Source organism: Mustelus asterias, chromosome 8, assembly GCF_964213995.1.
Source record: "Mustelus asterias chromosome 8, sMusAst1.hap1.1, whole genome shotgun sequence".
Lineage (NCBI taxonomy): Eukaryota > Metazoa > Chordata > Chondrichthyes > Carcharhiniformes > Triakidae > Mustelus > Mustelus asterias.
In genome coordinates, this window is record NC_135808.1 from 76,474,356 (window position 1) to 76,497,239 (window position 22,884).

General features: G+C 43.3%; 1 protein-coding gene across 1 annotated transcript in view; it reads left to right on the forward strand.

Moving 5' to 3' along the window:
- The window catches only part of LOC144497750 (zinc finger protein GLIS3-like), a 212,917-nt gene that overhangs the window by 134,417 nt on the left and 55,616 nt on the right, over positions 1-22,884 (forward strand). Inside the window, exon 6 of the mRNA XM_078219188.1 lies at positions 3,191-3,359. Within this exon, the coding sequence (XP_078075314.1) occupies positions 3,191-3,359 (169 nt within the window). The remainder of the gene's footprint in view (positions 1-3,190; positions 3,360-22,884) is intronic.

A 22,884-nucleotide genomic window follows, 5' to 3' on the forward strand; every position in this document is an offset into this window, starting at 1 on the left:
AACTGAGCTGTCAGGGAGCTGACATTGGTTCAATATAACCTGGGGATTTGTAGGATTTCTGCAGCTAGCAGAACAGGTAAAGAAAGTAAATACTGGGTGTGATTCTTTGGGTCAGTTCACCATGTGCGCAAATCCCGTTATGGCTTCTAAATCTCGCAAAAGGGCCATAAAAGGTGTGAACCTGATTTTCACATATTAAAATGAATTTTAATGTCATTTAAATGGCTTTATGCTGTTGCCTCGGCGAGATATCACTACTGGGTGCTGAGAGACCAGGCTGGGCATTGCCCCCTGACATGATGGAGTCTCTAGGGAACCTCATGGGGGGTGGTTTCCATTTTGTGGGGGTGGTGAATGGTGGGAGGGGTTGTGCCTACATGGTGGCGTTGGGGGAGCTGACACTGAGAATGGGGTGGAGGGTGATCCAATGCCGATAATGGTGGTGGCGGGGCGGGGATCACCCTGATGACAACTATGTGGTGTGGGCTTTACCTGAACATTGAGTGACGGGGGTGTGGTTGGCCCCGCTGTGTTCGAAGGTTGATTGAAGATATCCCCTTTCTCTGCTGGGGGCCACAAAGTCCACGGGGGGGGGGGGGAGGGCGGCGGGCGGGGGGGGGGGCGGGCGGGGGGGTTAACTTTACTTTGAGATTGGGGAACCGTTTTAAAATGGCGCTCTGATCTCGAGTGCCAGCCTTGCCAACTCTATCATGCCCTGCCCTGCCAGAATGATGACCCAAAACAGGCCCCCCCTGCTTTTTTTTGCTAAATGTAAGATCTGGAGTGAAAACCTGGCCGTGTTTCTGGGGAGAAACACACTGATTTTCAGTTCGAACCTGACACTTTTCTGTGCATTGTTAACAAAACTGTCACTCTGAGAGAAACATCAGATCAGGTCCCAACAAGTCTCAATATTGTGTAGTAGAAGAAAAAGCAAGAGACAAAATGTGTTTGTGATGAACATTAACATATGACTTTGCTGTGTTTTCGTCTTGTAGATTACAGTACAGTGCACAATCTAAACCTCAAAAATTCCAGATTGTTTACTACAAGAGTTTACCCAGATCTCCCCCCTCTCTCTTCAGCTAATGTGGCTTCATTTTTGGTGCCAGTGTGTCTCTCGTGCACTTTCTGGACCCCACTTTACTTGCTTTCCAATCTTGGCAGGTACCATGGTGATAATCGCAGGCATAATGTTAGCCAGTTTTTTTTCACAAATGGGGCCAAACAGTGAACCAGTTATAATCTTGATTGATGATCCAAGTGTACTACAGTGATGTTAAATACTTACGGATATAGAAATGTTCTTAAGATTGTGTAACACAGAGTCAAAAAAATTAACAAGCGTAACACATGTTATCCCTTTGGATGAGTCAACGGAAATTGATCCTGGTATTTGCGATAGTAAAGCAGCTAACTGCATACAAGGCTAAAGGTGAAGGAAAGTCTAGGAAGAATATTTTTTGTTCAAAGTACTTTCAATTGCCTATTGAAAAATAAATAATTGATTGTAAAAAATTACCAATTATCTTAATCTCTGCTAGTAGTCCATAATGGTGATGTCAACTAAACCAACTCTTTGCAACAGATTTCAGTGAAGCCTGAGGCAATTGGAGCTGGTCACTCCAGGAGTGCCTGTGTAAATAGTATATTTTGCTGGTGCTATATATTTTTCTGGGTCAGGCTCTAGATTGGCTTCCAGGTTGCTCTTAAATTGTGATCCTCATTAAAATCACCAAAATGATGCTACATCACTATGCAAAGCCCCCTTCCTTGTCAGTGACATCCTGGGGTGGCTGTATATAGTCATGAAAGAAGTGCAAAATCAAATGTTAAATATGTTCAATATGTTCAAATCTCCTAGCAAATCCCCTGTCATGTTGCTGACAGAACAAACATTTAGTTTCGAAGGGCAGGACTATTATGTCATGTAATGAGTAATGTTTTATTCCACTGCTAAGACGGAACTGCAATATTCTTAGATCAAGTAGAAGCTAATTGTTTTCTTTTTGAAAGATACTAGTAGCTCATTTGTCAGTACCTTATCAATTCCATCTTTATTTGTTTTATGCATGATAATGACCAATCTGTTTTGTGACATTGATTGAGGGATAAATGTTGACCAAAACACCAAGAATAAATTCCTTGTTCTTCCTTGAAAATAGTGTCATAAGACCCGAGCAGATAAGGCCTCAGTTTAATGTCTATGTGAAAGGTGGAATCTCTGACAGTGCTGTATACCCATGTACTGGAGTATCAACCTTGATTTTTGTGCTCAGCCCGAGAGGGGGTCCTGAGCCTAGTAAACCCTTTTGACTCAGAGGTGGGAGTATTACCAACTGGGCGGCTGTGTTTTTCACAATAAAAACTACAGGTACTCCCACTGTAGGCTCTCTTTTGAGCTCAGAACATGAAATTGTGCCTTTTTACATTTAAAGAATAATAAAATCCTTTTTAAAAAATGTCTGGAAACTGACAAAATGGATTACACCTATCTTCTATAATGGGCAATTATAGTTAAGAAACTATAGTTAAGAAAGTCCATCAACTCTACTTTCTCAGAAGACTAAGGAAATTTGGTATGTCAGTTACGACTCTCACCAACTTTTATAGGTGCACCATAGAAAACATTATTTCTGGTTGTATCACAGCTTGGTATGGCTCCTGCTCTGCCCAAGACTGCAAGGAACTACAAAAGGTTGTGAATGTAGTCCAATCCATCACGCAAACCAGCCTCCCATCCATTGACTCTGTCTACACTTCCGGCTGCCTCGGCAAAGCAGCCAGCATAATTAAGGACCCCACGCACCCTGGACATTCTCTCTTCCACCTTTTTTCGGGAAAAAGATACAAAAGTCTGAGGTCACGTACCAACCGACTCAAGAACAGCTTCTTTCCTGCTGCTGTCAGACTTTTGAATGGACTTACCTTGCATTAAGTTGATCTTTCTCTACACCCTAGCTATGACTATAATAGTACAATCTGCACTCTCTCATTTCCTTCTCTATGAACTGTTTGTTTAGTCCGTATAGCATGCAAGAAACCACACTTTTCACTGTATGTTAATACATGTGACAATAATAAATCAAATCAAATCAATTAAGTTAATCACCCCATGGTTTGTGAAAAAAAGAGCAGAAGTACTTCTTATTTTGATTCAATGAGCTGATACATTTTTTTGTTCCTTTAGGGATGTACAGTTGCTCTTCTACAAGCCATAGTGGGCCAGCAGCATCTGTTTTGTCATCTCCGCATCTTACCCGAAGTTCATCCTCTGATTGCCCTTCCATTGAAGGGGACTTGCACAGTCCACATGGTCATCTTGCACAACTGCCTACAGTGGAGAACTCAAGACAAGGGTAAGGTTTGCAGAATGCCTGCTAGATTCAAGGAATGCACAGCACAGTGAACTAGAGTGTAACCGCAGCTGTCTGATGTGTAAATAAACAGTGTTCACTTGCTAAAATAAAAGCAAATTACTGCGGATGCTGGAATCTGAAACCAAAAGAGAAAATGCTGGAAAATCTCAGCAGGTCTGGCATCATCTGTAAGGAGAGAAAAGAGCTGATATTTCGAGTCCAGATGACCCTTTGTCAAAGCTAAAAGGCATAGAAAACGGGAGATGTTTATACTGTAGGGTGAGGGAATGGAAGAAGAGTCATAGCCACAAAAACAAGGGGAAAGGCTAAGAGGTGCTAATGGCAGTCCATAGAGAGAATAGAAGGTGTGAATGGCCAAATGGCAGAGAGGTTGAAATCAGAGGGTAAGCTGTGGCAGATGAAGATGTGGGGGGTGGGGGGAGGTAGGTAGGAGAGAAGTAAAATTGAGAAAAGGGGGGGAAGGGAAGCAAAGGGGTAGAAAAGATAAAAGGGGGATAAAATAGGGGGAAAGAGTGGGGGGGAAGAAAAATAACAAAGAAATAAAAGATAGAGAACAGTAAAAATGAAATAAAATGAAAACAAAGGGATCGAGGCAGGGTAGAGCTAATCATCTGAAGTTGTTGAATTTGATGTTGAGACCCGGAAGGTTGTAACATGCCTAGATGGAAGATGAGATGCTGTTCCTCCAGTTTACCTTGAGCTTCACTGGAACATTGCAGCAGGCCAAAGACAGACATGTGGGCATAGGAACAGGATTGTGTGTTGGAATGGCAAGCAACGGGAAGGTCAGGGTCCTGGTTGCGCACAGACCAGAGGTGCTCAGCAAAATGATCACCCAGTCTACATTTGGTCTCTCCTATATAGAGGAGACCACATTGGGAGCAACAAATGCAATAGACCAAATTGAAAGATGCTACCACTAAACACATCTTCCCTTCACTTCCTCTGTCAGCATTCCGCAGAGATCGTTCCCTTCGTTATATCCAACACCTCTCCCATCACTCATGGCACCTTCCCATACAATCGCAGAAGGGGCAACACCTGCTCCTTTACCTCTTCCATGCTTACCACCCAAGGTCCAAAACACTCATTCCAGGTTAAGCAAGCGTTTTACTTGTGCCTCTTTCAAATCAGTAAAAGTATCAGCTCCTCATGGTATTCTAGTGACAACTGCCAGGAAATGTTTTGCATATGTGTGGTGGCTCAGCTGTGATGCCTTTCCCTTTCATGGCAAAACTGTAATTTTTAACTAGGTCCCTTGCCATTTAAATATTTCACTACAGTCAACAATTGGCCAAGATCTTTGTGAAAACTAGCCATCCCTCCTCCTTTCAAAGAAAACACCTTTCAACCTTTTCTCATAACTTAGATCTCTGATCCTTGTATCATTTTGGATGCTCAGCTCTAACTTCTTGGGGAAAAACTATCCTTTCTTTGCATAGTTTTCCAGAATATTATATAGTCCTTCATTTGGAGTCTGAACAATCACTTACACAACAATTCTACCTACCTCTTTCAGTTATCTAGAGAATTTCACAGTCACTTAATTGCATAAGCCTTACTTGTGACTAATAAATAAACTTTTACTCTCCCTCTTTGCAAATGCAACCTAAAACCTCATTTGGGTTTTTCCTTAGAGCTGGTTTAAACTTTCTTGATCGTATTAAGTTCCCCTACATTGTCTTGCTTTTTTACTGCATCTTCAGTGTTGCAATGAAGCCTTAATACATTACCTCCTAATTATCTCACTCTTTCCCAAGATCAGCATTATGGAGCTCGGGTCAGAAATTTGTCATGAAAGATTCTTATGGCTAGATTTTATGCCCCCATTTTCAGTGGGCGGGAATGGCAGAAGGGGTGGAGAATCATGGGGGAGTTCCTAAATGGCTATACGCTGGCAGGATTTCTCCACTTCATTGTCTCCTCCCCTGCATCTCGGGGAAACGAAAGGGCAGTGCCAGGGTACTGCCCAGGCTTGACCCTCTCCTCCCGGGATTGGTACCTACCAGTGCACCCATGGCAGGTTCTGTTGTAAATCCCGCCAATGTGACATGGGAATTACATGCTGGTGGGGGAGGGGTCTGTAATGAGTGGAGATTCCCCTTTTCTATTTTTGTCTTCTTTACACCAGGGCGCCCTTTAAAAAAGGTGCCTCGGCCTGTCAGAAGAGCTGGCGGGCTACACTCTGCTTTCATTCCGCTCCATATTTTAATATTTTACAGAAACATGTTTTGTAATATATCCATTTTCAATATATTACTGTATGCCTAAGAACAGCCAACCCAACAGGAATCTAGACCAAAACCACCAAAACCTATACCGCATAGCTATGTAAATAGAGTAATATGAATTTCTTTTCCCTGGTGTCTTCACTATATTGGAAGAAACATTATATGACAAGAGTAAAGACATGGGAAGTGACAGCTTCGCATCTATTATACCACAATGGGGTGTGCTGCAAGTGCCTGCTTGGTCTGATAATTAGTCTGTTAAAAGCTAGAGGACTAACAAATTGCTTTTCATGGTGTCTTTGTTGTAATAGATTTAAAACAAACTTGATTACCAGACTCCCACAGTCCAAAGATGTGCAGCTGAGGTGGATTGGCCATGCTAAATTGCCCCTTAGTGTACAAAAATATGTAGGTTAAGTGGTTTAGACATGGTTATGGGGATAGGGCAGGGGTCAGTACAGACTCGATGGGCCAAATGGTTTCCTCCTGCATTGTAGGGATTCAGCAGAAATGGTAAATGATTAATTGTTAGGGACTGTTGTTATATCAGGGGGTGAGAATCTGTTACAGGGGCTTTTTCAGCCAAGGGGTTGGTGCTAATAAACAGTGCAATGTTCAGAGCCTTGCCTAGCAGAGAGATAAATAGTGGAGACGTTTTCCAATTCATTACTTCATATTCAAGTGTTTCAATAAGGATGCAAATTACTTCGAAACCCGAAAAAGACACCTAGACTTTATAGACTAAAAATCAGGATGCAGAGCTGTGCAATTAACCCGTTCCTGTTCTAAATACTGCATGATTTCCACTCCATCTGACGAAGGAGCAGCGCTCCGAAAGTTAATGGTATTTGCTACCAAATAAACCTGTTGGACTTTAAACTGGTGTTGTCAAAACTGTTACTAAGTATTGCAGGGCACAAACTTTCTGCTGCCTGCTAATTTAAATGATATTGGCCTGTAACTCTGTGCAGAATGCACTATTGAGTGGTTGCACACCTCAAGAGGGGACCCAAGTTCATGCAAGGTTGCATCACTTAAAACTCTGGCCGGCCTGCCATTGGCCATGGAGGGATAAGATCCCTCTGTAGAGTAAAGGGTTAACACCAGAAGCATAAATGATGCTGATGTATCAATGATGTTGGACTGCATGACTGAGAGGCAAGAGATTTGGAAGAGAGGAGTTCCAACCTCATTATGACAGGGGCAGCTCTGGTGGGAATAAAACCCCATTTTTTAAACCTTCCTCCCAACTCTTCCCCAACTCCACCTCTTGCCATGGTCTGCCTGATTGGCCCCAGTGAGCCTGCAGCTACTTACCTGTGTTTTAGGGCTCCATGGCTGCTTCTCTTTCTGCAGTATCCACTTTCCTTGGTGGTGCTGCTGGTACGGAACAGCTGCCAAACTCGGATTGGCTGGCAGCTCTCAGAGGCAGGATATCCAGGCTACTGGACCTAGGAACCTGACACTGACCAGGTAGAGGCATGATTGGCTTTTAACCATGGTAGGATTGCCACGGCTCTCAAGTGGTGGACAAGCCCATTGCAACAGCTGTTAAAACCCAGCCCACTGTTACTACACTTCAATTTGCAGTCACCGTCAAGACCTTCTCCATGTGCTGCACCACTCCCTATTGACTTCACTAACTTCTCAAAACACCCAACACTTCTATGAACTTGAACAGAGCCAGTAGAAAGTAATCAGCAACTAATCTGGAAATTGTTGAAGATCCCTTTTAAATATCAGTAGTGGAGTGTGGATTTGACTCCAGCGCTGCAAAGTTCAACCTCGCCATTCCAGCTAGTCTTCAGCAGTATAAAGGACATCCCTCACATGGTGCATAATTCTGTCGCATACTTCCAACACTCATGTTAACATCCTCACCAAATTAGTGAGCGGCGCTGGAAGCGAGTATCGCAGACACCACTTTTTAAAATCAAAATGGTACTCGTACTGCTGCTACGGAGCTTCATTTTGTGGCCTAATTGTCCTAAAAGAAAAGAGCGATGTGAGGTATTATAACACAAACCTGCCTGGTTTGTTCCTCTTCCATTAATTTTTACTCCTCCACAGACTTGATTTGTAGCTTGGTACCCTGAGATATAGTCTGTCCTAGTGTGATTTGTTTGTCAGTCAGCAGTGTGACGAGGCTATAGGAATAACCTATTATTTTAAATGTGTATTTTTTTGGTCGAATGGTTCATTGTTTGCCCTGCAACTCATCATCCTATATAACTTCATATACAAGGTCATGTTTTGGATTAGAGAGAAAATAGGTTTCCTGCGAAAGCACTGGACAAGCAAAGAACTACCTGGAGTGCGCTAGCATCATTACCTGCTCTGTATCTTCTCTTCTTACGTTCTTGTCTAACCATTATCTCGAGGTTTGTATTTTTTTTTCTCTTACCTTAGTGCCTTTTTACAGGGTTTGGCTCTTCACTGAGGTTTCTCAACAGTTATAACACATAGATCTCTTTCCTGATCAGGACACTCAAGAATCGCTCTGAAAAATGATAGCACTCTGTGTGGAATAGAAAGGATTTATTTGTAAATCAAAGCAGTGAAAATGAACTTCCTGTGTAATTGAAGTGAAGCCCTTTGTCTAGTTGATTTACTCAGCAGCTGCCTTGCATAAACGAACAAAATAAAGCATCAGGTAGGAAAAATCACTGGAACAAGCTTGTTTTCCACATTGTGGCAAAAAGCTCTCTACGCCCAAGTGCCGTTTTGTGTCCTGGGAGAGTTTAAAAAAAAGTTCAGAAATCCAAGGCTAATTAGGGGGACAAAATCCAGAAAAGTCCTCTCTGTTCCTTCTAAGTGATTGAAATTAGCCCAGAGGACGACATTGAGCAAGACCTCTTGCATGATGCAATCTCAGCCTCGTCCAGAAACCCGTCCATCTTTCTACTGAAGGTACACAGTGAATCAGCACCCACCTTACAAGCTAGCATTTTGATCCACGGGTTAACTATTCTTTGTTTAAGGAAGAGCTGCCTAACATCTAATCAATTTTTTCCTTTTCCTTATTTATACACTTGAACCTTGATCCCCCCAACCGTATCTAATTGGAATAATCTGGAAGTGTGTGCACAATCTGGTTCCTTTATTATTTTAAAAACCTCAATCAAATCATTCCTGAATCTGTGTTTTTCTAACACGAACAAACCAGTTCCATAAGCCTATTTAGGTAGCTAATGGTTCATTAAACTGAGAATCATTGTTGTGACCTTCCTCTGAACCATTTTCACACAGGAAAGAATTATTATAGCTGCATAATTAATTACAAGTTATTATGGTACTTCTATCAAGTTGTGATTGCAGGTTCTTTCAGAAATGGGACTTCATGAAATTTCCAATGTGCTTTTGCAATTATTGATTAAATCCTGTTAAAATAAATGATTATTTCATACTGAGCAGACAAAGTCATAGGTCCAGTCCTTGATCTATACTGAGTAATCTGCTCTTAGCTGGACTTGGAAGGTGTGCTGTGATTGACCTTGAAACTCCTGGGCGAAGTATGGGTGGGTGGTTTATTGGGTGGAAAAAAAATCAGACAGGGTTCCCACTCACAATTGTTATGCAGTGGCCTGTGATATAATATGCATGTTGGCGAAGAAAGGTTCAAAGGTTCAAACTCAATTATTGTTTGCCATTTACAGTCAAAAAGACTATCAAGGATAATTCGAGGAAGGGGTAGAAACTGTTGAAAAGAAATAGAAGAATATTGAAAGATCAGCCTTTGGCTAAGCTTGGGTACTGAACTAAAACATATTTGACAGAGGTTCCAAATTTGATTTAATAGTGTAAAAGTTCTCTGATGCAGCACATTTGCCAAAGTCAATATGCAATGCAGGGCTTGTTGCTCCCAAATGATTTTAACCAGGATAATTTAAACATTTTTACAAAATTGTTGAGCTTGCTTGGAAACACAGCACCAGAATCCTGTCTGCATTACCAAATTTGTTTACACTGGCTGGATTGAGAAGCTTACAGTGATGCTCTTCATGATGCACTATGAATACAGCAACTAGGAGCCAGGCATGCCAATTCGATGATGTTAATCTGAAAATGAAAAGGATTACATTTTTCCAAGAAAATGTATTTAGGTAGTCATATTAGTTTGTTTCATTGGTTAATGAAAACAGGAGTTGGGACGTCTTGTTGAAGTTGTACAAGACATTGGTAGGGCCACATTTGGAATACTGTGTACAGTTCTGGTCACCCTGTTATAGAAAACATATTATTAAACCAGAAAGAATGCAAAAAAGATTTACTAGGATGCTACCAGGACTTGATGGTTTGAGTTATAAGGATAGACTGGAACTTTTTTCCCTGGAGCGTAGGAGACTTAGGGGTGATCTTATAGAGATCTATAAAACAATGAGGAGCATAGGTCAGTTAGATAGTCAACATCTTTTCCCAAAGGTGTAGGGGAGTCTAAAACTAGAGGGCATAGGTTTTAGTGAGGGGGAGAGATACAAAAGGGCCCGGGGGGGGGCAATTTTTTTTTTTTACACAGAGGGTGGTGAGTGTCAGGAACAAGCTGCCAGATGTAGTAGTAGAGGTGAGTACAATTTTGTCTCTTAAAAAGCATTTGGACAGTTACATGGATAAGATGGGTATAGAGGGATATGGGCCAAACATGGGCAATTGGGATTAGCTTAGTGGTTTCAAAGCAAAAGGGTGGCATGGACAAGTTGGGCCGAAGGGCCTGTTTCCATGCTGTAGACCTCTATGACTCTAATCAAAACTGAGGCAAAAGATTTATGGCTAAAAAAATGACTGTTTCTGCATCGGCATGTTAAACAAATTAATAAGCAAGATTCAGTTTTCATAACTTTAATTACAGTAGAAATGTAGAATGACTTGCTGCCAAATATTTAATTAAGAGTAGAAAATCTACATTTCTGGTAAATCAGCAATGCACTGAAATTTCATGTAATATTAGTAGTGATAAGATACATCAATTGCAATGTCTAGAGAACACAATGTGATGAAATAACTGAATAATTAAGTAGAATGCAGGGTTAAAAATACAGTAAGAAGTTTAACAACACCAGGTTAAAGTCCAACAGGTTTATTTGGTAGCAAAAGCCACACAAGCTTTCGGAGCTCCAAGCCCCTTCTTCAGTCCACTCACCTGAAGAAGGGGCTTGGAGCTCCGAAAGCTTGTGTGGCTTTTGCTACCAAATAAACCTGTTGGACTTTAACCTGGTGTTGTTAAACTTCTTACTGTGTTCACCCCAGTCCAACGCCGGCATCTCCACATCATTAAAAATACAGGACAGAGGTATTGGTAAGGCATTGTAATCGCCTAGATTTTGTTGTAATAGTAATGGCAAAGATATTGACACTGTTATTACAAGGTAAATCTGACAGTAACTTCTGGTAAATGCACATGTGGAGTTAAATGCTGAAATCCAGAAGGTCTTCCCTAGGACATGCTCTTGTGATCCTCACTAATAGCCTCGGTATTGAAATCAAACGTAATAGCATGAATTTACATTTCTTATCCACTAGCTCCATGTGCCAGGCTACTGCCTGAATATGATCCTCTCCCCCCCTGGGGGCTGTATTTAACTGGTTCGCTTCAGCAGGTCACCATTCATTAGAACCTATTGTAAAATTCACTAATTGTTATCTAAGGTGGGGGGAAAATAAGAGTACGGAAGCCCGCTAATTAGATGTAAATTTATGCTAGTGGGGTTCAATTTCCATTACATCATGGGCAGGACAGGAACAATCAGAACAGAAAATACCGCCAGTGTAAAAGCCATTTGGGGACTCCCATTGGATTCCCTGGCCCCACTGGCTTTTCCACCTGCCGAAAACGGGACGGAGAATCCTGGCTAAAGAAGCTGCTGCAGGGGAAGAATAGGTAAGGCACGTTTACAAGGACCTCTGTGTTTGTGTATAATACAGTTAAAAAGAACAGAATGCAGAAGACAGAGCAGGAATTATGAAATGAAAAATTCCACTGCTTTGCTTTAGTTTTGGCAAAGCCAACCAGACTGTTTCATGAGGTTTATTAAAGAAGTCAGCTAAAACAGTCTCTGAGGAATCTTCATTATCAAGATTGCATGGAGCTAGCTAGAATTTTCCTGCTAGAATCTGCTATTTGAGTGATGACCAAACTTGAAAGGAGTGAGGGGGAGGTGCCAGATGATTGGAGGGTGGCTCATGTTGTTCTGTTGTTTAAAAAAGGTTCCAAAAGAAATCCGGGAAATTATAGGCCAGTAAGTTTGACGTCGGTGGTGGGCAAGTCATTGGAAGGTGTGATAAGGGATAGGATCTACAAATATTTGGATAGACAGGGACTTATTAAGGAGAGTCAACATGGCTTTGTGCGTGGTAGGTCATGTTTGACCAATCTATTAGAGTTTTTCGAGGAGATTACCAGGAAAGTGGATGAAGGGAAGGCGGTGGATGTTGTCTACCTGGATTTCAGCAAGGCCTTTGACAAGGTCCCTCATGGGAGGTTAGTTAGGAAGGTTCAGTTGCTGGGTATACATGGGGAGGTAGTAAATTGGATTAGACACTGGCTCAATGGAAGAAGCCAGAGAGTGGTTGTGGAGGATTGCTTCTCTGAGTGGAGGCCTGTGACTAGTGGTGTGCCGCAGGGATCGGTGTTGGGTCCATTGTTGTTTGTCATCTATATCAATGATCTGGATGATAATGTGGTAAATTGGATCAGCAAGTTTGCTGATGATACAAAGATTGGAGGTGTAGTGGACAGTGAGGAAGGTTTTCAAAGCTTGCAGAGGGATTTGGACCAACTAGAAAAATGGGCTGAAAAATGGCAAATGGAATTTAATGCAGACAAGTGTGAGATATTGCACTTTGGAAGGACAAACCAAAGTAGAACGTACAGGGTAAATGGTAGGACTCTGAAGAGTGCAGTTGAACAGAGGGATCTGGGAATACAGGTACAGAATTCCCTAAAAGTGACGTCACAGGTGGATAGGGTCGTAAAGAGTGCCTTTGGTACATTGGCCTTTATAAATCGGAGTATCGAGCATAAAAGTTGGAGTGTTATGGTAAGGTTATATAAGGCATTGGTGAGGCCGAATTTAGAGTATTGTGTACACTTTTGGTCACCTAGTTACAGGAAGGATGTAAATAAGGTTGAAAGAGTGCAGTGAAGGTTCACAAGGATGTTGCCGGGACTTGAGAAGCTGAGTTACAGAGAGAGATTAAATAGGTGGGACTTTATTCCCTGGAGCATAGAAGAATGAGGGGAGATTTGATAGAGGTGTATAAGATTTTGATGGGTATAGATAGAGTGAATGCAAGCAGGCTTTTTCCACTGAGGCTTGGGGAGAAAAAAACCAGAGGGCATGGGTTAAGGGTGAAAGGAGAAAAGTTTAAAGGGAATATTAGGGGGGGCTTCTTCACGCAGAGAGTGGTGGGAGTGTGGAATGAGCTGCCGGATAAAGTGGTAAATGCGGGGTCACTTTTAACATTTAAGAAAAACTTGGACGGGTTCATGGATGAGAGGGGTGTGGAAGGATATGGTCCAAATGCAGGTCAGTGGGACTAGGCAAAAAATGGTTCGGCACAGACAAGAAGGGCCAAAAGGCTCGTTTCTGAGCAGTAATTTTCTATGGTTCTATGGAGTGGAGCAACTGTTGTAGGTGACTCAAGGACCATGGTTTAAAGTTTATTTATTATTGTCACAAGTAGGCTTACCTTAACACTGCAATGCAGTTACTGTGAAAATGCCCTGGTTGCCACGCTCCAGTACTTGTTCGGGTACACTGAGGGAGAATTTAGCATGGCTAATGCACCTAACCAGCATATCGTTCGGACTGTGGGAGGAAACTGGAGCACCCAGAGGAAACCCACACAGACACAGGGAGAATGTGCAGACTCCACACGGACAGTGACTCAAGCCATGAATCGAACTCGGATCCCTGGCGCAATGAGGTGCTAATCACTGTGACAAAAAAGAGAATTCCAATGTACCAAAGGCTAAGTTGAAAGGACTGTAACATTGCACACGGTGCCACATTTGTGTGGGAAATGATGCAAATGCTTGTAATCTCTTGTACCTGCTATTCCATGTGTAATTTATTGTTTGTACCAGAGTTAATATTAGAATTTGGGGTTAACAACAGGTCGTGACAAACAGGACCTGGTGAAGAGAACCCCGTGAGGGGTGTACAGGTAAATACACCCCCCGCAGGGAGAGGGTCATGCCCGGGCAGTTACCTAGCAGTGTCCCATTGTTCAGCAGCAGTACCAGGTGGCAATGGTGAAAAGAAGGGCTTCTGTTGGGGTTCTATTGGGGGGGGGGGGGGGGGGGGCGGGGGGCAGGAGTATTTCCTGTTTCTGTGGGAGGTGTTACTTATGTCTGTGGGGTGGGGTCCCCATGAACGTTAGATGGGGAGACATCTCCGAGTCCGTGGGAGTCCTCCTTTTGGATATATTTTTTTAAGATGGGGGCTCTCATTAAAAAAGGCTTCCCAATCTCTTGAAAGCCAAGGTTGCTGGCATGGCAGGCTCATTTAGAGCCCATTTGCCAGCGTGACATTGTGGGACCCACATCCTGAATATTTTTTAGCTAAATGTCAACAAATAAAGCATGTAAAGCTGGTAGTGGAACTTTTCCCGCCTGAGTTGACTGAGTTAAATGATAACACTCTGCCCACACTGAGTCTGTAACTTCCCTTCATGTTGGTACTCTTTCCAGGTTAAAGGTTGCCAGGTCACATCAACCATTATTTATTATTATACAAGAAAATTACTATTGCTTCCTTGATAATTGATGCAAACTTTTAAAAGTTATCTTCAAATATTCTTAAAAGTAATTATGGATCCCCTGGACGTTTTGAAGAAATTCAAATTGTCTTCATTGTACTGCTTCTGGGTCAAAGGTCATCACATTACTATGAGACACCAAACAAACATTTGCTGGAGAGGCTTAAGGTAAAAGTAACATATCAGGCAATATTTCAGACTGTTCCACCACCATCCCTAATTTGTCCCATTCTACTAGCAAAATAGCCCCAGCGGTTTTATAAATTTGAGTGGCAGTGATTCTAGGTTGACTCTTAAAGCCGATGGTTACAGGGCAAATAAGGCAAGGAAACCTAATGATTACTACCACTACTACACCTCTCAATTGATAAATCAGTTCTCCGCCAAGTGCTACATTACTTGTAGGAAACAAGTAATGTGCTGTATTGTTGTTTGTTCTTTGAAACATTGAAAAAAGGGTGGGAGACTTCAATGGCCAACACCAAAAATGGCTCCGCTGTACCACCAGCCATGCTGGACTTGGGGTATAGATGCCAGACTGGGTCAGCATCAGGAACAGAAGGAACCCAGCTACCTGTTGAGGTGCAGCTATGCTGTTGGCATTTACCCAGAAGATGCTTCCCCAGAGCCATTCAGTTCCAAACCTCCTTATATACACAAGAGCTGATTGTTGGCGTAGAAGTGAGAGGAGCTTCTATCGCCATCAAGGCGGAACTCAACTGATGATATCAAGTGAGTTAAAGAAAAGATCCTCCAGTGGCCAGGGTTCTACTTCACACAAAAGAAAATGGGGCATAGATGTTGGAGTCCAGATATCACATCCCAGGATGCCAATGCAGGGTCCCTCAGACGGTGTGTTCCACTGCTTCATCGATGGCTTTCTCTGCTATAAGTTTGCTGGTGATTCCATAGTGTTCAGCTCCATTCATAATATTTTGATAATGCGGCAGCATATGACAGCCTACACTAGCACTGGGATAATATCCATTTTTTGACTCGCATGGGAGAAACATTTAAGCCACATTTAAGTGCCAGATAATGGACATTTCGACAAAGGAAGATAAAACCATAATGAGACCATAAGAAAAATGAACAGAAGTAGGCTCCTCCAGCCTGCTCCACCATTCATTAGGATCATGGCTGATCCAACATTCCTCATGTCCATTTTCTTGACATTTCCCCAAAACCCTTATTGATCAAAAATCTATCCATCTCAGCCTTAAATATACACATTGACTCTGCCCCCACAGCCCTCTGTGGCAAGGCGTTCCAAAGACTCAAAACTCTCAGAGAAGAGATTTCTCCTCATCTCACCCCTTTATTCTGAGACTATGCTCTATGGTCCTAGACTCTTCCATGAAGGGAAACGTCCTCTCACCATTTACCTGTCAAGTCCCTTAAAAATCCTATATGTTTCAATGAGATCACCTCTCATTCTTCTAAATTCCAGTGAGTAGAGTCCCAACCTGTTTAACCTTTCGTTATAGGACGAACCCTCCATAACTGGGATCATCCGAGTGAACCTTCTCTGAACTGCCTTCAATTAAGTAATATCTTTCCTTAAATAAGGGGACCAAAACTGCTCACAGTACTCCAAATGTGGTCTCACCCGTTCTTGGTACGGTTGCAGCAAGACTCCCCTACTCTCGTACTCCAACCCCCTTGAAATAAGGGCCAACATTCCATTAGCCTTCCTGATTACCTGCACCTATGTGCTAGCTTTCTGTAGTCTTTCTCCATTTAAATAATACTGTCCTTTTAATCTCTCTTCTATAACGAACAACTTCACATTTTCCCACATTATACTCCATTTGCCAACTTTTTACCCACGTAATTAACCTATCATATCTCTTTGTAAACAGTTTGTATCCCCCTCGGAACTTGCCTTTTCACCTATTTTTGTGTTGTCTGCAAATCTGGCTACTGTACATTAATTTCCTTCTTCCAAGTCATTAATATATATTGTAAACAGTTGCGGTCCCAGCATTGACCCTTGTGGAACCCCACTGGTTACAGGTCACCGACCTGAAAAAGAACTCCTTATCCCCACTCACTGTTTCCTGTCCATTAGCCAATTCTCTATCCATGCCAATATAATACCTTCAACACCATAAGCCCTAATCTTATGACTTAACCTTTTGTGAGGTACCCTGTTGAACACCTTCTGCAAGTCCAAATACAAGACATCTACTGGTTCTCCTCTATCCACTCTGGTTGAGACATCCTCAAAAAACTCTAATAAATTAGTCAGGCACAATTTCCCTTTCATGAAGCCATGCTAACTCTGCTTGATTAGATTATGATGTTCCAAATGTGCTGCTACCACTTCCTTAATAATTGATTCCAACATTTTTCCAATAATAGACGTTAGGCTAATTCACCTATAGTTACCTGATTTTTGCCTCCCTCCCTTTTTGAATAGGGGTGTCACATTGCCAGTTGTCTAATCCTCTGGTACTTCTCCTCCCTGACCTTCAGTGCACCATCATTGCTAAATTCGCCACCATCTCATGGGGATCCCTACTTACCAGACACTTAGCTGGGTCAGATGTATCAACATCATTGACTTCAAGAGCAAGGTAGAAGCTGGTCACATTACAATGAGTTGCTCATCTTCTGATCCCTCAAAAAATCAACATTATCTGCAAGGCTGAATGCAGTAAGCTGTTGGAACAGCTATATACTGTGGCCCTTCCAGTGATGAGTTTGGAACAGGGAGCAGCCTGGGGGTAATTTTCTCAAGAAATTTTACATGCTTAAGAATCTGCAAGGTGACCAGGATGGGGACTTCAGTTGAAATGCTGGTTAGCTCACATTTGGTGCATCTTGGAAAAACAGTTGAAGGTTGTGCTGGGGACGGCTGGCTGGAGGATCATTGAACAGCTGATTACAACTTTTATTGCTTATAGGCACTAATTAGGCGGCTGAACAGCATTGTGGTTGTTAGAGTTTATCTAATGTCCCTTCAGAACAGTGAACAGCTGATTGGGAATAAAGTAGACATTGGGGTGGATTTTAAGGGAGGATGCATCACCCCCCCTCCCCCTTACAAATCTTTGGCGGTGGTCTTAGTGCAGAGTGGGACTTCTTCTACTCCTCAGAGACAGGAAGTCACACCTCAGAGAGCTGCCAGCCAATCTGATTGACAGGCAGCTCTGTAGTCCCACTCCCAGCAGCACCAGAAAACAGTAGTGGCTACTGCTGGGACTACAGGCATTCAGTCCCAATGAAGATGCCTTGTGGACTAAGTCCAGAGATTTTGGGTAGGCAAGGGTAGGAAACCCTAGCAAATGGGAGAAGGAAGGGTGGGGTGTCAAGTTAGAGGCTGGGGTTAACATCTTGGGGGTGTTTCCCTGATGGGCACACAGTATCCCCCCTGCAACCCCACCCCCCACATTCTGCCTGCATTGGCAAAGCTCCCAAGCTGCCTATCTTATTTCTGCCTTCCCCTGAAGACCAAAAATTGGGGAGAGATGGGATGAAGCTCTTAAGTGGCAGCTAATTATCCATTAAAGGGTCTCAATAGGCCTATGGGTTGGCCTTCATGTTGCCCAGTAGTATAGTCACTGATTTGATAAATCACAAATCTAGAGCAATGCTCTGGGATCCCAGGCTCGAATCCCACCACGGTAAATGGTAAATCGTCCTGTGGCAGGCATGGGTGAGCTAAAAGAAAAGTCAGCTGCTGGATGCCTTAGCTGCCCGCTGTAATATGTGGACAGGTTGGGAGTACGCAGGGAACAGACCACCCATTTTATTTTATGTGCCTTTCCTTCATTTTCAAATGTGCTGATGAGGAACTGTAAAAGTTTTCCCATTGTAATGGATCTCAGCGATATTTAAAGGTATGTTACCTGTTTTTAAAAATTCTTTCAGCAGATTTGGGCATCGCTGACAGTGTCAGCATTTATTGCCCATCAATTATTATCCTTGAGAAGATGGTATGAGTCACCGCCTTGAACCACTGCAGTCTATGTGGTGTAGCTAAACCCACAGTGCTATTAGGAAGGGAGTTCCTGGATTTTGACCCAACAACAGGGAAGGAATGACGATTTACCATTTACCGTGGTGGGATTCGAGCCTGGGATCCCTGAATGGTGTGTTACTTGAAGGGGAACTTGCAAGTTCCCGTACATCTGCTGCCCTTGTTCTTCTAGGCCGTGAAGGTTGCAAGTTTGGAAGGTGCTATCGAAGGAGCCTTGGTGATTTGTAGATCATACATACTGCTGCATTGTGCATTAGTGGGGGAGGGAGTGAATGTCTCAGGTGTTGGATGGAGTGACGATCAAGCGGGCTTCTTGTCATGGATGGTGTTGTGCTTCTGAGTGTTGTTGGAGCTACACTTTCCAAGCAAGTGGAGAATATTCATTGCATTCTTGACTTGTAAATGCTGGATAGGCTTTGGGGAGTTAGGAGGTGAGTTACTTGCAGGATTCCCATCCTCTGATCTGCTATTGTAATTAGTTTCTGGTCAGAGTTAACTGCAGGATGTTGATAGTGGGAGTTTCAGCAATGAAATTGAATGTCGGCTGGAGATAGTTAGATTCCTTTTTGTTGGAGGTGATTATTGCCTGGCACTTGTTTGGTGTGAATGTTACTTGCCACTTATCAACCCAAGTCCGAAAACTGTCCAGGGCTTGCTACATGTGGATATGGACTACTTCTGTGTTTGAGGAGTCACAAATCATGCTGAACATTGTGCAATCATCATCAATCCCACAGCCACGGATCAGATCATAGCTTTGCTGTCTTGCTCTATCGAGTTGTGAACTGGTGTGGACTATTACAAAATTAAAAGTATCCCCATCCTCAAAGAAGAGAGAGCCCACCATATTAGTGCAAAAGTCTGAAGTATCTTCAGCCAGAAGTGCCAAATCAATGATCCACCCTGGCCTCCTCCTCAGGTCCCAGGATCAAAGATGTTAACCTACAGCCAATTTAATTCACTCCATCAGGAAACAGCTGAACGTACTGGACACTGCAGATCCTGACAATATCCTGTAGGACTGAAGAATTGTGCTCTGGAACTAGCTACGTCCCTTGCTAGGCTTTTCCAGTACAGTTATAACACTGGCATCTACCTGACAATGTATTAAATTTCCCAGGTATGTCATGTCCACAAAAAGCAGAGCAAATTCAAACCAGCCAGTTAGCACCTCATTAGTATCCTTGCGATCATCAGCAAAGTGATAGAAGGTGTCATCGACAGTGCCATCAAGAGGCACTTACACAGCAAGAACCTGCTCGCCAATTTAGGCTGGGGAACAATTGTTGGCCTTGCCAGCAATGCCTACATCTCATGAAAGAATAAAATAGTTTTAAAAAAATGTTAAGCACAGTTTTCATAGAAATCATAGAAACCCTACAGTGCAGAAGGAGGCCATTCGGCCCATCGAGTCTGCACCGACCACAATCCCACCCAGGCCCTACCCCCACATATTTACCCGCTAATCCCTCTAACCTACGCATCTCAGGGGCAATTTTAACCTGGCCAATCAACCTAACCTGCACATCTTTGGACATTTTTCAGTATCAAAATTATTTCTATCTCTGAGCCAGAATCTTTTACACTCTTAGACTTAAGAACCTGACACTAGTTTTGAAAGGAACTTTGACTGAAAACACTTTTAAAATTCATTCTCCAGTTTGTTTTCAAATCATTTGCAAAAACAGATACCTCAGGTTCTTACGTAAGGTTTCTATGTTTCTCATCAAAACTGTTATGTCCTAAGAATTGACAATTTGCACTGAGAAAAATAAATAAATCTTTATGTAAGCTTTGATTGTTTCTGGATTTTCACTTTAAATAAAATAAAGCACAGGTGGTCTTATCATCAACTTCTAACTTTCTTAGCAAGTAAAAACAAGCATTTGAAAATAATTTTTCCCTTAATACCTTACCCCAGAAAAGGTTATAAAATTCATGGTCCAGCTAGTTTTGAAATCATTTGTAAAAACAAACACATAAATGTTGTGACAGATTGCAGAAAAATACCCTTCAAGTTGTTGCATGAGGCAAACATACTTGTGTGTTCTGAGTGATTTTCCATAGTAGATATGCATATCCTGTGAATTGCAGGCACAGATGAGCTGAAATTTTCCGCTCCTGTCAGTGTCAGGCATGTTCAATGGTGGAGCAGTAAATATCGCGAGAAAGCCAAAGTTGTATTTTACGTCGGTGTGAAAGTTTGTTGTGATTTTCCCTCCCCATCAGTGGCGAAATGCATTTCCCACCATTGAAAATCAGGAACATCATAACAATGCATTTGCTTCTCATTATTGGGCCTATATGCCGGAATGGCACGAATCGTGACTGACTTCAAAAGGCATGCACCTGGCAAGCACCCTAAGCTCAACATGTGGTGATCAGCCTTTGACTGGGGGGTGACCAGACTCTGAGTGGGGGTGACTAGTCTTAGCCTTGGGGGTACTAGCCTGACTCAATAACGACTAGCCTTTGCCTCAAGGGAGACTGGGGTAACACTGAAAGAGTACCAGAGGCCTAGTTAAGTGACCGAGGTAACACAAGAAAGGTACTGGGTGCTAGTGGGTGGAGATCCAGGTAACACTGGAAGGGTACTGGGGGCCTAGTCAGAGGAAATTAGGGGACACTGGCGTAAAACTGGAAGAGTACCAGGGGCCTAGTCAGGGGAGACCAGGGTAACACTGGAAGTGTGCTGGGGGCCTAGTGAGGGGAGACTAGAGTAATACTGGAAGACTACTGCGGGCCTAGTAAGGGGAAACTGGGATAACACTGGAAGCATACTGGGGTCTAGTTGGGGGGAGACTGGGGTAACACTGGAAGGATACTGAGAACGGAGTCGAAGGAGACCAGGGTAACATTTGAAGGGTACCACGGGCCTAGTCAGGGGAGACTGGGGAGATGACTACAGGGCACTGGAGGAAGACTCTGGGGAGACCAAGGAAATGACTCCAGAGTACTGGGGGTAGAAGTGGGGGAAATTGGGGTTTGGCTGTCAGGTATGGGGAATAAGACTCTAGAGAAACGTGGGCCTAATTGGGGAAGACTGGGGGAAACCAGTGGGGGAAGTGGGGGAAGACTGCAAAGTGTGAAAAGCACCATTGCTGAGGTTGTCTTCTGCTGCTGGACCACAGGCTTTTTGGAAGGGCCTCACAGACAGGGGGGGGGGGAAGCCTGGGGAACTGCGGTGGGTGGGCAGTCATCACGGACTGACCGTTCTACTCAAATCTTTGGGGGGGGGGGGGGGGGGTTTCTGGAGGTGGGATGTTGACAAGAACAAGTGACAAGACATGGGCGGCACAGTGGTTAGCACTGCTGCCTCACAGCGCCAGGGACCCGGGTTCAATTCCCAGCTTGGGTCACTGTCTGTGTGGGGATTGCACATTCTCTCCCATCCCACTGCACTAATTTTTTAACACAGCGGGCTGGGAGATTTCAGCAGGGCTGAATTAGTGAGATCTGCACTGGGCGTCTGACCCGAGCACGTCTCCCAGTGCTGGATTTCCAGTGCCATCAGCTCTGTGCTGGAAATAGGCAGGGAGCTGCATTACATACTCAGGAGGACATTTTAATATCATTTAAATGTAATTAGTGGGCCCGGGACTGGGAGGGGGGGGGGGGGGGGGGCGGTGGTGGGCTGGGGGGTGGGGGGGGTGCTGGCCAGTGATTGAATTGGCCAGCAATCGGGAGGCCGGCAGACAGGGGCCACTGCGTATGCATCGATCTCGGTGCTAATGGATTGGCTGATGCGCAGTGGCCCGCTCAGCACTCTGCTGCCAGCCTCCTGGGTGGGAATAAGCCCCGCCTCCTGATTGTTACGTGATTTATGCTGGTGCACTCAGCAGTGCACACCGTGTGGGAGATTCTCCTCTGAACTCCCACTGAAAAAAAAGTGTGATTTACTCCAGTCTTCACGCGAATTCGACACTTAGAATTTATTTTGGGAGAATCGCCCCCGAGGTGTCTCTCTGTCTTTCTCTCTCTGTCTCTCTCCAGAGGTATTGTGGACGCTCCAGGACTGTTAACCTAAGACTAGCAAGTATACTTGTGTTTTGCTAACTAATTTTAAAGAGGAGTTTAAGTCTATAAGAGGAATATTGTTTGAATTGGATCTCATAGTGATAGATTAGCAGTTAAGACTTGTATCTTGTTATGATTAAGTATTTTTCAATTATTAAAGGTTAAGCTAATTCATTGGTTATAGTTAAAACTGTGTTGTTAAATAAAGTTTTTGATAAAAGCTTCCCTGTTTGTCAGTAGAATCGCACCTGAATTAAAACATCGTATTTTGACACTAACGACAAAATAGAAAATCGTTGTTGTCTAATCTGGCTTCACAATATACCTTAGTTTTTTTGATCTGGTACTCTAACAATATTTGCAGGTGCCCTCCATAGACCAGACTGCACTCAAGGCTTTGGAACGAAGCTTGGCACAATGCCTGTTCGTGAGATGAGAGCTCAGGAAGCAGTAGTGTGGCCAATGTTATGGCCACTCAGTCATGTGGTGTGGGACAAGAATGGTTGTGGGGTTT